This window comes from Sinocyclocheilus rhinocerous, unplaced genomic scaffold (assembly GCF_001515625.1).
Source record: "Sinocyclocheilus rhinocerous isolate Xijiao unplaced genomic scaffold, SAMN03320098_v1.1 scaffold3000, whole genome shotgun sequence".
NCBI lineage: Eukaryota > Metazoa > Chordata > Actinopteri > Cypriniformes > Cyprinidae > Sinocyclocheilus > Sinocyclocheilus rhinocerous.
Window position 1 is genome coordinate 402,112 of NW_015639757.1, and position 13,514 is coordinate 415,625.

The 13,514-nt window shown below is 37.4% G+C and overlaps 3 protein-coding genes across 4 annotated transcripts in view; 1 reads left to right on the forward strand and 2 right to left on the reverse strand.

Annotated features, from left to right (window-relative positions):
* The first annotated feature begins 6 nt into the window (after positions 1-6).
* On the forward strand, positions 7-1,956 carry LOC107751560 (atypical chemokine receptor 4-like). Its single transcript, XM_016567303.1, has one exon. It carries the CDS (start codon positions 23-25, stop codon positions 1,118-1,120), a length of 1,098 nt encoding a protein of 365 aa, XP_016422789.1. The 5' UTR covers positions 7-22; the 3' UTR covers positions 1,121-1,956.
* A 2,880-nt stretch (positions 1,957-4,836) lies between these two features.
* On the reverse strand, positions 4,837-11,417 carry LOC107751573 (transcription factor E2F5-like). Its single transcript, XM_016567315.1, has 6 exons — positions 11,076-11,417; positions 9,530-9,639; positions 9,219-9,380; positions 8,061-8,169; positions 7,673-7,958; positions 4,837-6,033 (listed from the first exon to the last, which is right to left on the reverse strand). Exons 1-6 carry the CDS (start codon positions 11,214-11,216, stop codon positions 5,924-5,926), a joined length of 918 nt encoding a protein of 305 aa, XP_016422801.1. The 5' UTR covers positions 11,217-11,417; the 3' UTR covers positions 4,837-5,923.
* A 789-nt stretch (positions 11,418-12,206) lies between these two features.
* The window catches only part of LOC107751561 (leucine-rich repeat and coiled-coil domain-containing protein 1-like), a 10,997-nt gene continuing 9,689 nt past the window's right edge, over positions 12,207-13,514 (reverse strand). For both annotated transcript variants that reach the window (XM_016567305.1, XM_016567304.1), the window contains exons 17-20: positions 13,078-13,286; positions 12,760-12,897; positions 12,535-12,670; positions 12,207-12,317 (exon numbers count right to left, since the gene is read on the reverse strand). In XM_016567305.1, the coding sequence (XP_016422791.1) occupies positions 12,207-12,317; positions 12,535-12,670; positions 12,760-12,897; positions 13,078-13,286 (594 nt within the window). The remainder of the gene's footprint in view (positions 12,318-12,534; positions 12,671-12,759; positions 12,898-13,077; positions 13,287-13,514) is intronic.

The window sequence follows — 13,514 nt, forward strand, 5'->3', positions numbered from 1 at the left end:
TTTTCAGAGCTTTAGAAGAAGAATGGAGACCTCAGAGGAACACTATTATGACTACCCCGAGTATGAAAACAACAGCTCCAACTTCAGCTACGATGACTATCAGACCATCTGTGAGAAGGGCGACGTACGCTCCTTCGCGAGGATCTTCCTCCCAGCTGTTTTTGTGTTATCTCTAGTGATTGGTTTAGCAGGCAACGCTCTGGTTGTGGCTGTGTATGCATACTGCAAGCAACTGAAAACGATGACTGACACGTTTATACTTCACCTGGCTGTGGCAGACCTTTTGCTGCTCCTAACGTTGCCCTTCTGGGCTGCCGATGCCGTCCACGGGTGGGAACTCGGGGTCACCATCTGTAAACTCGTATCTGCCCTGTACACCATCAACTCCACCTGTAGCATGATGCTGCTGGCCCACATCAGCATGGATCAGTACTTGGCTTTGACACCAGGAGCCAGAAACACAGGCATTACGCGTGCTTTTCAAAAGAAGCATTGTGTAAAACTCTGTTTGGTGGTCTGGACCGTTGCGTTTTTTCTTGGCGTCCCTGATTTGGTGTTTTCAACAGTCAGAGAGCTTCCTCATAAAAAAAGCTGCATCGCAATGTATCAATCGGACATGGCGCTCAGGGCTAAAGCTAGTTTGGAAGTGGTGGAGGTCGTAATAGGCTTCTTGCTACCTTTATTAGTGATGTTGTTCTGCTACACCTGTGTAGGCCGAGCCCTACTGAAGCTCCCTCAGGAGAGGAGGTGGAGAAAGTGGAGGTCCATCCGTGTGCTGCTGGCGATGGTGGGAGTCTTTGTGGTCACGCAGCTGCCCTATAATGTGGTCAAGTTCTGCCGGGCTATGGACATCATGTACACGTTTGTGACTCACTGCGGGGTTAGTAAAGAGCTGGACAAGGCTACTCAGGTCACAGAGAGCCTGGCATTGACACACTGCTGTCTAAATCCTATTCTGTACACTTTTGTCGGTTCCTCCTTCAGACAGCATGTATTGAAGTGTGCCAAAGACTTTGGAGATAGGGGAAGGAGGTTGGCACGTACGAGAGAGCAACAAGAAGTGGATATCTCCTTGAATTCTCATTCACAGTCCCAAGAGACCAGCACTTTTTCTATTTGAGCAAACTGAAGAGTAGATGTTTACTAGCCTGTGGAGCTTTGCACAATCTGCCCCTTTGCAAAATATGTACACATTTACAGGGAAAAATTAGTGAAGACATAAGGCAGTATTTTGACCAGAACAGTAAAATTCTAACTGAAGTAAAAGCTAAGATGCAAGATGTCGATAGTTGGGTTTATACGAAACAAATGGAAAAAGAACAAGTCCGCAGAGTGATACGAGAGGTACGAAAATAGCGCCGGACTACTAGCGGACAGATGGTGAGTTCAACTCCTCCTTTATGAGTTAGAACATCTGGTGCGTTTAAATAACCTTGGTCGAAGCAAGATGTCTCTTTTGCATAATATTTAACAAGATTTTCTTAACTCTACATCTACAAAATGATGAATAAAGAAGAGTTTCTACTCGTAGGCTAATTATGACTTTGTGTGTAACGTTATGACTTTGTGACGTTCATGTTCGTTTAATAAATACAACCTTTCCCACATGACTTGAAAACACCTTGATAAACATCATTGCCAATGAGAACAGTGAATATAGGCTAATGGTACGTTCAAGTCCTCCTGAAGTTCGTATTTACGAGTTGGCATGTCCGTCAGGTGCCTTCAAGTTACTTTGGTCGGATGGCGATGCATCTTTTCTATTGTCAGGGCCGTCCTTAGTGGGGTGCAATTGCTGCGGTCGCACCGGGCCCCACGCTTGAGGGGGCCCCGCGGCGAACGGCCAACCAACCCCACCCCCCACGGAACGCGATTGCGAATGGACCGAGGGGTGCCCCGCGTCAGCTACGGACGGCCTTGTCTATTGTAATAATATTTAAAAATAAATAAATAAATAAACACTACTTCTACAAAATGGTGAGTGTGCATGAGTGTATTTTTTTATGTTTTTATTTAATTTGATGAAGGTGCTGTAAATTGAATCATATTCTGTCGTAGTTGTATAGCTATCATATTTTTTTAGATGCAACTTTTTGATAGTTTTATGTAAATTACAAAAAAAAATAATTTCATTAATTCCAACAAATTTACCATCAATACAGATGCTGCATCCATTGTGTCTGTTTTCTCACTGCCTGCTGAAAACAAACAACGGTAAAACCAGCCCATGTTGGTTGGCTGGTCTTACTTGGTTTAAACTGAAAGTGATGTTAGGTGTGGCCAAGTAATGGTGTCCCATATTCTGAATTTGTGCTCTGCATTTATCCCATCCAAATGCACACACACACACACAGCAGTGAGTAGTGAAACACACACACACACCGTGAAAACACATCCGGAGCAGTGGGCAGCCATTTTTGCTGCGGCACCCAGGGAGCAGTTGGGGGTTCAGTGCCTTGCTCAAAGGTCTCACCTCAGTCGTGGTATTGAGGGTGGAAGAGAGCGCTGTACATTCACTCCCCCACCTACATTTCCAGCCGGTACTGAGACTCGGACCTGTGACCTTCTGGTTACAAGTCCGACTCTCTAACCATTAGGCCATGACTGCTACCAAAATTTAAGCTGGTCTCCCAGCCTGGCTAAGCTAGTGTTCAGCTGGTTTTAGCTGGTTGGTGGTCAAAAGCCCTCTAAACCATCCCGCAAACCAGCTATTTCCCACTCTTAATTATGACTTGTCGTAGCGTTCATGTACCTTTAAAGGTGACATATCATGAAAATCTGACTTTTCCAGGTTTTAAGTGCTATAATCAGGTCCCCGTGCATCTACCAACCAAAGAAACGTGAAAAAGATTAACCCAGTAACTTTGTTTTGGGAAGCCTTTTTCTGCAAGCGTCTGATTTCGCTCCCTTGGTGACGTGGCAAAGGGATCTCATTATAATATTACCGCCCCTTTAGATGTGTGCGCTCAGAAAACCATATATCATAAGTTTAAACTCATATGGTTTAAAATGCATGATTTCAGCACAATAAACATGATAATCAGAACCAAAAACATATGTTTTTAGCTGGTCCGAGCTGTAGAGCGGTGCAACTCTATTCTGGAAAAGGGGGAGGGGAGCAGCAGCTCATTTGCATTTAAAGAGACAGGCCCGAAAAACAGCAGTTTCTGCTTCCACTCAAAATAGGCATTTTCAAAATGATATAATAAATGATCTGTGGAGTATTTTGAGCTGAAACTTTACAGACACATTCTGGGAACACCAGAGACTTATATTACATATTGTAAAAAGGGGCATAATATGTCTCCTTTAACTCCTTTAACTCCTTTAATGTAGCTACCTTTAAAAAATGTTCTTCCGACTTGAATGCAAGTCCACTTTAGTCCACTAAATGCCACGATTGACCAGTCAGAATCGAGTATTCCTGCCACATAATTAGATAAAATAAATGCTCTGTGGAGAATATCAGAACAAAAACTGACAAAAACATGTTCTTCATCCCCAAAATATTTGATTTATAAAGAATGTGATTTTTTCATCATAAGACTTCATAACTAAATAATATCATCATAAAAGAATGTTCCTCTGTACAGAATATCATGTTCACTGACATTGTGCACATTTTCAGCTTTTTCATTTTTAATTGGTTCCATGCGGTTTATTCTACATTCTTACATAAATTTATCATTTAATGATGTTCAAAGTGTTCTGAAGAATTTGAGGAGAAGCAGAGCAGCAATATTGGCCAGTTGCTATGGGTCACAGGGGTGACATAGCATTTGTATTAACTCCAGCTGCAGAATCCAAACAAACATTTCAAATATAATCCATTGGCTTTCACCATACTCATAGAAGCTTTCTCAAAAGATGCTTCAGCAAGGAATGTAAATAGAATATGCATTTAAAAGCAAGTATGTTGCATATAGTACATTGATGCATTTATACTGCATTTTAATGGAATTTATACTTTTACCTTGTTTTTATTTTGCTTAACTTTATTCTTTGTGAATTATTTGTTTCTGGGATAATTAAAAAATTCTAAATTGTGTAGATAAATAATTCTAAAAAAAAAAGAAAATAATTCTAAAATGTGTAAAATAGTGGGCCTAGTTGTGACCAAACCTTTGACTGTACATGTTGATATAGAGGTAATAAATACTTTTAAAGTACAATGGCCTTTAGAGAGACAAGATGACTATTTCTAAATCTAACCTATTTCGAAATCTAATCTATTTTTTAACCCTGTGCTAACATGTATGAACAATCCATAAGAGGGGAGCATGTAGAAGATTGTGCACAAAACACTTTGATCACATTGGTAATTTAGAGGCCTTAGAAATTCATGTATAAAATATGATATGGTAGGATTTCTAGGGTTAAACAATTAGTAAAACAGTCCTTTGCTCAGCCAATTCCTAAAAAAAGGATGTTTTTGCTACCCCCTTCTGGTTTGTTAAGGTCACAAATAGCATTTAATAAAACATAAAAGCATTTAAAAAATTGTTCCTTAAAATACTAATGCTGTATGTGAAATGATCAGTAAAAGAAAGATGCAGAGCTGCTGAGGCCTTGAGGCATTTAAATATTGTAGAAACTTAATTTGCTGTAAAGTTGCTTTGCAACGATTTGTATCGTGAAAAGCGCTATACAAATAAACTTGAATTGAATTGAATTTAAAGAAATTGAGACACAACCCAAAAGAATGCTTTATGTGTGTTATATTGCAGTGTTACAAACAAATAGGTTTCTTCAAAACATAAATAATCACAATACTTGAGCAATAGCAAGTGTTTTTATATAAAACTTTGGTTAAAAAAAAAGTAAAAGTGCAACAGAACAAAAACATTGCTCTTTTGATTAGAAAACCTATACAGAGAAAATAAAGTTAGTTACAGTAATACAGTAAAAACCTGCATAAGGCACAATCTTATGGAATGTATAAACAAAGATTATCCAAGGCAGTTTAACATCTTTTTGTCCTCTAATTCAAAAACACTACAGTTCAAATTATATCTGTCCACTTTTTAAATTAGTAGGATTTAAATTGGTAGGATAGCCTCTACACAAACAATAAAAAACAAAGTAGCTTTTCACAACAAGGTGAACAGCAGTGATATTCCAACATGGCAGTCAGTAACAAAGACAAACAATAACTCAATATAAATACACACAGATGAGCGTCACAGTGTTTCTATCAATGGACTACAAAACAGCCAACATACAAATAATTTGTGTTGTGATTAAATGCTTAGACACACAATAAAGCCATTCAAATGAATGTCTGTGTGTGTGTGTGCACTGTTAAATTATATTATACATTTTCATGTCTAATTGTAGAGCTCCTGCTTTCAATATGTGATAAGAAGATAAAGTAAGAACTGTTTATAATGTATCAGGAAGAATAAGACGGTGGCACGGAAAGGACAAAAATAATGAACAAAGAGATGATCGTAAGGCACATGTTCCAACAAGTGTACAACCAAAATTTAGTGTGTCATGTTTGGGTGGTTTTAATTCCTCAGATTACATTCAAACTGCCCTCCATTCACGCCTATGAATTACACCATCACTCATTAGGAACAATGAGTGAAGCCACAAAACTGAAAGCAAACTAATAACTGTATCAAACAAAATGACAATAGACACAAGTGTCTAAAGTGCAGGTGGGAGGGGTTTATCTTTCCTGTCTTTTCCTTTGAAACATTAGTCACAGTTGAAGGCAGACAGGACAACACTGTTAAGGACTTACAAACCCAAGCGAAGGATGAAATGTAAATGAATGTGAAACTGAGTGCAAGCCAAGGTTCAAGGAGCGGACGCTGAGGCAGGAATGCAGCCGTTGGCAGTGGTGGTGGTGGGGGCTCATTACCTCCGCTTTTGTCCTATGAAAGCAAGTGTGGACCGGTGTGGCATGAATCATGCTTTAATAATTAAGAATCTGCACATCAAAAAGGTCACAGACTCCCTCGTTGTCATCAAGGTTGAAATTGTAATCCACACCAGGGTTGGGTGAAAGTCTTAACAGGGGGAAAACTACCGGGGTTAAACACACACAAAAAGGTTATCACAAACAGAGCACAGATTGGATTTATCTAATACACATTTACCAAATGAATAAATAAATAAAATTCAATAAAAAAACGAGAGATTTTTACTGTATTGTTTTAAAAAATTGGGGGTCAATAAGATTTTTTAATGCTTTTGAAGCTCTTATGCTCACCAAGGCTGCATTTATGTGACCAAAAATACAGTAAAAACAGTAATATTGTGAAATATTACAATATTACAGTAATATTGTGAAATATTACCATTTAAAATAATCTTCATATGATGGCAAAGAGCAATAAAGTGCAAATTTGGTGCAGATGCCATTTTTATAGCCAAAAAGTAAGATGAAATTCTCATAGCTTGTAAATCAGTGGTTCTCAACCTTTTTTTACTCCAAGGCCCCCCTCCTCTCCAAATCAACACTGAAATTCTACTTCTTTTTTTGTTGTTGTTTTTTTTAGGATTATTTGATGAATAGATTGTTTTATTTTTTAAAAATGCTATTCTTTTGAACTCTTTTGTAACATTATAAAATGTCTTCACAATCACTTTATTTAATGCATCTTTGCTAAACAAAATGATTTATTTTGGTATTTTGAAGAAAATTTCATACACACTACAGTTGAAAAGTTTGGGATCAGTAAGAAAATTGCATTACAGCAATCAATTACATTTTAAAATATATTAAAATAGGTAATAGCTATTTTAAATTGTAATAACATTTCACAATATTACTGTTTTTACTGTGTTTGTGACGGTGAGAATAACTAAAGTGACTATCAAAAACATGAAAATTATTTTACTTACCCCAAACATCTGAACGGTAGTGTATATTCATGTATAATCATAGATCGAGTGGTTGGACAAAATAATGTGAACACCCATAATTATAGGGGTTAATATAAACACAATGTTTGTTTTTCACTGCAGCCTGCACAAATTATGTGTTTTGGGTGAAATGGGTGATTTGTCAGACTTCCAAAAACAACAAATCATGGAAGCCTGTGTACCAGGAGCGTCTGTAAATTTAACGGCCCAATTATTTTTGTATTTCAAGAACATCAGTCTTTATGACTGCATACACAAAACATGGCAAGACTTCATCAGTGAAGAAGAATAGCGGTCAAAACCTGAAAGTGAATTATAGGGAGCATCAAACGCCAAGAAGTACTGTGTCCAAAACACAGAACTACTGCTACAAAGTGACAGCAAACCACAATATTCACCATATTTTTTTCGCATTTTAGCATGATCATAAAACCTGGAGAATTGGTGCACCAAGATGCACTTTAACATCTGCACTGGCAGACAAAACACCTGAAATGAATATCAAACCACTATGGATAATTTTGGAGAGAACAGTAAAAAGAATATTCCCTCTTTCAACATCTCTCAAACAACTTCTGTTCTGATAGATGACATTCAACTGGAGACTATTAAAGCATTGTATGAATCAATTATAAGAAGATTGGAAGCTGAATTAAAGACAAATGGTGGTAAACACCTTAATAAAGAAGTATTGCCCATTTCCTAGGTGTTCACATTATTTTGTTTAACTCCTGTATATAAATATGTCCTATATATATATAGTAAGGAACGAGGCCAGTATGAATGAAAGCAGTACCCATGTGCATATCGGGGGACGTGGAGGACGGTGTGAGTTGGTGCTCTGCAGTGGGGCTTTTCAGCGGCCCTCGCTTTAGATCACAGAGCTCAGCTGAGGAGATGGGGAACCTCTGCAGCCCTGCTGGAGTACTAGGAGGAGTTGGCATGGCAGAAATGTCATCTACAGGTGGGACGGGGACAACAACAGGCTTGGAGCAGCTTGTCTCTCTGTTTATCAGCATCACCTGAATGGGAGCTGAGTGACTTCGCAAGTTCACCTGGTACTTTTTCTGACCATTGTGGCCCTGAATCAACCAAAAAACACAACAAAAAAAAAAGAAAGAAAAGAAAATGCAAATAAACACATAAATATACATATATATATATATATATATATATAAACATACCATCTCAGGCACTGGGACCTCCAGTTGTGTTCCTGATGGTGCCATGACAGCTAAAAGAGTATCCCCACTGAAAGCATCACATATGTCCTCATGTGTCACGTAGCTGAATGTATACAATGCTAAGGAACGTGTACCGAGTGATAATGCAATGTCTCCTCAACCTTTTGTATATTTTTCACATTGAAATGACCCCATGATACAGAGTCATTATATGAGGTGGGAGGAAAAACTATATTTCAGTGCTTTTGCAAGCAAACCCAAAGTTTTTCAGGGAAATGCGATATTTTTTCAAGAGCAAGCAAAAGCATTAAAATATGAGATGGAAAAAACTAAAATTCAGTGGTTTTGCATTCTCCTGAGAAACTGCATTCATTTGCAAAAACACAAAACTGAGGATTGACAAAATATGAGGTGAGAGGAAAAACTATATTTCAATGTTTTTGCAATCGCAAGCGAAGTTTGCCGGGTGAAAGCTTTTTTTTTTTGAGTGAGAGAGAGAAAATGCAACAAAAAAAAAAAGCACCTAATTACATGTTGAGATGAAGAAAAATGTAATTCATTGCTTTTGTGTTCTCCCAAAAAAATTTTGCAACTGAAAGCAAAGTTTGAGGAAACGTATTTATTTAATTTTTTTTTTTGCTAGAACACAAAAGTATTTCAATGTTGTTGCATTCTATCAAACAGACGTATATTTTCTCGGGAGAAGGCAATATTTTTTCCAGAGAACGCAAAAGCATTGATATATAATTTTCCCTCAAATCTCATATTTTTTCCATCACCATATCCCCTTAAGAGGCTCTGTTCCATGACATTATAAGTTTGGAGATAAAAAGGCTGAACTTTGCATAAACCACTTTAATCCAAAGAGGAATAACTGGTGGGGTAAGGCTTTGGAAACTCTAGCATGAACCGTAATAGACTGGAGACTGGAAAAACTGGACTGGGGCCACTCAAATACCCAACAATAACACCACATAGTCAAAGGAGGACAGGTTATAGCACTCAACATGTAATTAGGTGCACTCTTTTGACAATGGCATTTTTCTGGAACTGTTAATTACCAGGGGAACCAACCAAAAATGGAAAAATATCAGACTAGAATAAGGAAAAAGAAAAATGGACAACGTTTCCTGGCTCTTACGATGACCGTAAGGATATCTGCAGCTGGAGGGGTCTTCATTCAGGTGTTTGATGCTTTGTTGCAGACATGATTTCTGCATGTCCAGCTCTCTCTCTTGAATATCCAGATCAGCAATATTTGCCTTGAGAAGTTCAACCTGCTCAAGAACTTCCTGAGGCTGGCAGCCTGAACTCTCCCCTCTAATTAAGAATAAGAATTAGAGAATGACGCAACTGAAGTATATCACACTAAGCATGCAAAGAATGCAATACAACATTACAATATGCATATACAATTTTAAGGAAACGTTTGATAGCACACTGATAACTTCCCTAATCTCTGTACTCACTTCCACTGAATGGTGTTTTTGGTCTTTTTTTCAATGAGCCCAATGCCTTCCAGAACATTGGTGATGTCGTAGATTCTCCTCTTCTGTTTGACGGCCAAACTGTCTGCAGCCTATGAAAATAATCACAATGTTATTTTTTAGAGACCATCCAATCAGAAGAGAGGAATTGGCTATTTACCGGACCAAACAATAGCTTGGGTTGATATATACTTGGAAACTGGGTTTAGATAACTCAGTAGGTCTCGACTGTTATCAGAAGAGTTTCCCATGAGTAAGTGTGCCATCATGATAAGCATGGGCAGGTGTGCTAGCACCGGTCACACTGACCCCATATACAGAAATTCACATAATATCTCCACTATCTATCCTTGTATGACAGCTGATGGGAATATAATGGAATGTAACAAAAACAATTTGGTGTCCCATGATATTTTTAAAGCAGAGGCACATATCCTCAAATATTTTTAAAATAACCGAATAAATAAAAAATGAATAGTAATAAAAACGAAAACTTTTCATTATTAACTCATTTAATTTAATTACTAAATAATAATAACAATAATAACAATAATGCAACACTGTGTTAACACAAATGTACAGGATTAAAAAAAATGGAAAATTGAAAAAAAGAAAAGAAAAATGTATTATCTACTTTTCTCAGTTTTCATATAAAATTTATTTTGCATTCAGTGGTAATAACGGTTGGTTATGTTACAGTATGAAAAAAATCTAATTTTATTTAATGTGTGGAAAATATATCTATGTCTATCAATAACTACACACTAACAATAATTAGACAGGGTTGCAAAAATAAATTACTAATTTAATTACTAAATAATAATACTAATTCTACTGCTACTACTACTAATAATAATAAAGAATGCAGCACTGGTAGTAGGTAGTGGCAGTAGTAGTTGGTTATGTTACTGCATTGAAAAAAATTCAAATATTTTATTTAATTTGTGGAAAATATAAGTCTATCAATAACTCCACATTAACAATCAATCAATCAATCAACAAATAAATACCAAATATCTCATTTAAATAATATACTTTTCTGGATGTTAAGCCCCGCCCATTTGCTGAAGGAAAAAAATACTTTTAATTTTTTAAGAGTTTAGGACCCTATTTTATTCCATTTTAGAGGTAAATAGCAGGTGATTAGACTGAATAATGTCACCAATGAATTCACACAGAGCGTAAAAAAAAAAATTTTTTTTAAATTCACACAGAGCGTCTCTGCTGCCTCAAGCGTCAGGTAACAAACACCTGCCGTGAGATCCCACGGGTTTCTGTTCAAAATCCCCTCTGTCACAATAACACGCCATTTCTATTCGCTCTTTAACACTTTTAATTAACTACGAGCCAGGCACGTATTTCTGTATATCTCTTACAGTAAGAGCCTCACAGGACAGCGAAAGTCCACTCAGGTAAAAACTGTTTCTTTGTGTAACTCTTGACAGACGTCCTCACTGAACAGCCTGCCGAGTTTCATTCATTCCCTTCGTTCATTCATTCCGCCACTTGTAAATGTATTTTAACCCACCACTTTGAGATCGAGCACTCCGTCTTTGGCCTCTTGAAGCAAAGTAACGAACTTGACTGTGAGGAGACCCAAACTCTTCTCATGGCGACTGGACCCGTTCGGTGTCGTGTGAGGAAAACTCGCGCTGTTCGACTCAGCCATACCATCCAAACGCCCGGCGTTAGGGACGAAATTCAAAAACTCCCTTTGTCTCGTTCAGAGGTATGGAGGTCGACCTCAGTTTATTTTAGTTGGTGAGGGGGAGCAACAATCATCTCTTGCACTTATTTACCTCAGGCTACACGTCTACTGATGGCTCGAGGGTTTTTAAATGAGAGGAAATGACGTTGGATTACCGTTACTATGACAGCGTCTCTGCTTGAGCGTTCGAACAGAGGGACACGCAACTGAAATGCTTTGAGAATTCAACACACTTTTAAAATTTAATTCTCCAAAATTACACAACAAACACAGCGTAACAAGTTTATAATTTAATTATATAATTTAAAAAAGCCCATGGTATATAAAAAGTGCAGTATATAATAATTTAAAAAAACAACAACAGAAGTTTCACATTTTCAACAATTTTCTATTTATATATTTTCAAGCATAAAGCCAAAAAAACTGTTAAATACAGTAGACTAGGCTACATAGAGACATAAGTGACATAAGTCTGGAAAAAGGCATCTTCCAAGTTTTTGTCTTGGGTTTGTAATGGACAGGAGGTTAGAAGTCTTTCAGCACTTGTGTGAGGCGTCTCATTTTCTCATCCATTACCCTTTTATTACTCTCAGTTTCCTCAAGCAGCTGGCGCATTTCCTCCTCCACCTGGAGCACCTGTGGTTAAAAATAAATAAACAAATAAATATGTTCTTGAGAAGGCATTCTCCCAGTCAATCATCTAATTCATCAAGACATTAAATTAAAAACAACTCATTCTAGTCTGCTCACTTTAATCTAGCAGTTTGTCTGCATGTGCCAACACTAGCAATATGAATGAAAATACAGTAAATTGATATATATATATTCCAAAATTACACAACAAACACAGCGTAACAAGTTTATAATTTAATTATATAATTTAAAAAAGCCCATGGTATATAAAAAGTGCAGTATATAATGCTGTACGCTGAGTTTGTAATGGACAGGAGGTTAGAAGTCTTTCAGCACTTGTGTGAGGCGTCTCATTTTCTCCTCCATTACCCTTTTATTACTCTCAGTTTCCTCAAGCAGCTGGCGCATTTCCTCCTCCACCTGGAGCACCTGTGGTTAAAAATAAATAAACAAATTAATATGTTCTTGAGAAGGCATTCTCCCAGTCAATCATCTAATTCATCAAGACATTAAATTAAAAACAACTCATTCTAGTCTGCTCACTTTAATCTAGCAGTTTGTCTGCATGTGCCAACACTAGCAATATGAATGAAAATACAGTAAATTGATATATATATATAAATCAATACTGTAGTGCCAGTAATACCTTCTGATTGGCTTTTTCGATTTGTTTCTGTTTGTCATTCGCAAGACTAAGTATTTCAGCCTGATGGGAAGCTTGCAGAGATTCGAGTTGTCTACGGAAGGCATCGTCCACACTGTGAAGCTTCTCCACTGCTGCTCTAATAAAAAAAATAAAAAAAATTGTTTTAAATGTATACTACTGTATACTACTAATAGCTCAAATTAGGGCCTGCTGCCCATCTCATACCGGTGTGCTTGTGAAGCCTTGTCTCTTTCCTCTATCAGCGTTCTCTCTTTGGAATCAAAACCCTCTTTCATTCGGTTCACCTGGCTCTCAAGCCTGTTCAACAGTTCTGTCTTTTCCTGCCATTTTTTACTTGAGGCCCTGCAAAAGTAATTTGATTAAAAGATATTTGAATTCAACATATTACTTCGCAGCTGTGTGATGGTGAGAGACATCAGAATACACCCTTTCAAACAATGGCATATTGTTCCATAATTAATAAGCTAGGGTTAAAGCTTGGAATCATGACATGATTGCAGATTAACCAGTGTTATTCCATACCTGTATGTCTGTTTAACCTCATCAAGCTCCGCCTCCTTATCAAGGAGCTGTTGTTTCAGCTCCTCTTTCCTGAGACTGAGCTGCTCCACTGTTTCTCTAAGCTCCACTGCAGAGGCCATTTCCTCCTCCAGCTGCTGCTTCAGCATTCGCTGGTCCTGCACATTCTCATCACGATGTTTACGGATCTGCTCATCTCGCTCCAGCAATGCCTAGAAGCAGTATGTTAGAGAAAAGTGAGCCAGGTAATGAAAACTGACACTATCACACATAAGATTTTTCTCTTAGATTATTTTATTTTGTACTTAGTGCATTAAATTAGCACACATATTATTACATATACTTACATATACCGGTAGTTCAAAAGCTCAGGGTGAGTAAGATTTTGTGTGTGTGTGTATTCAGCAAGGACACATTAAATATATATATATATATATATA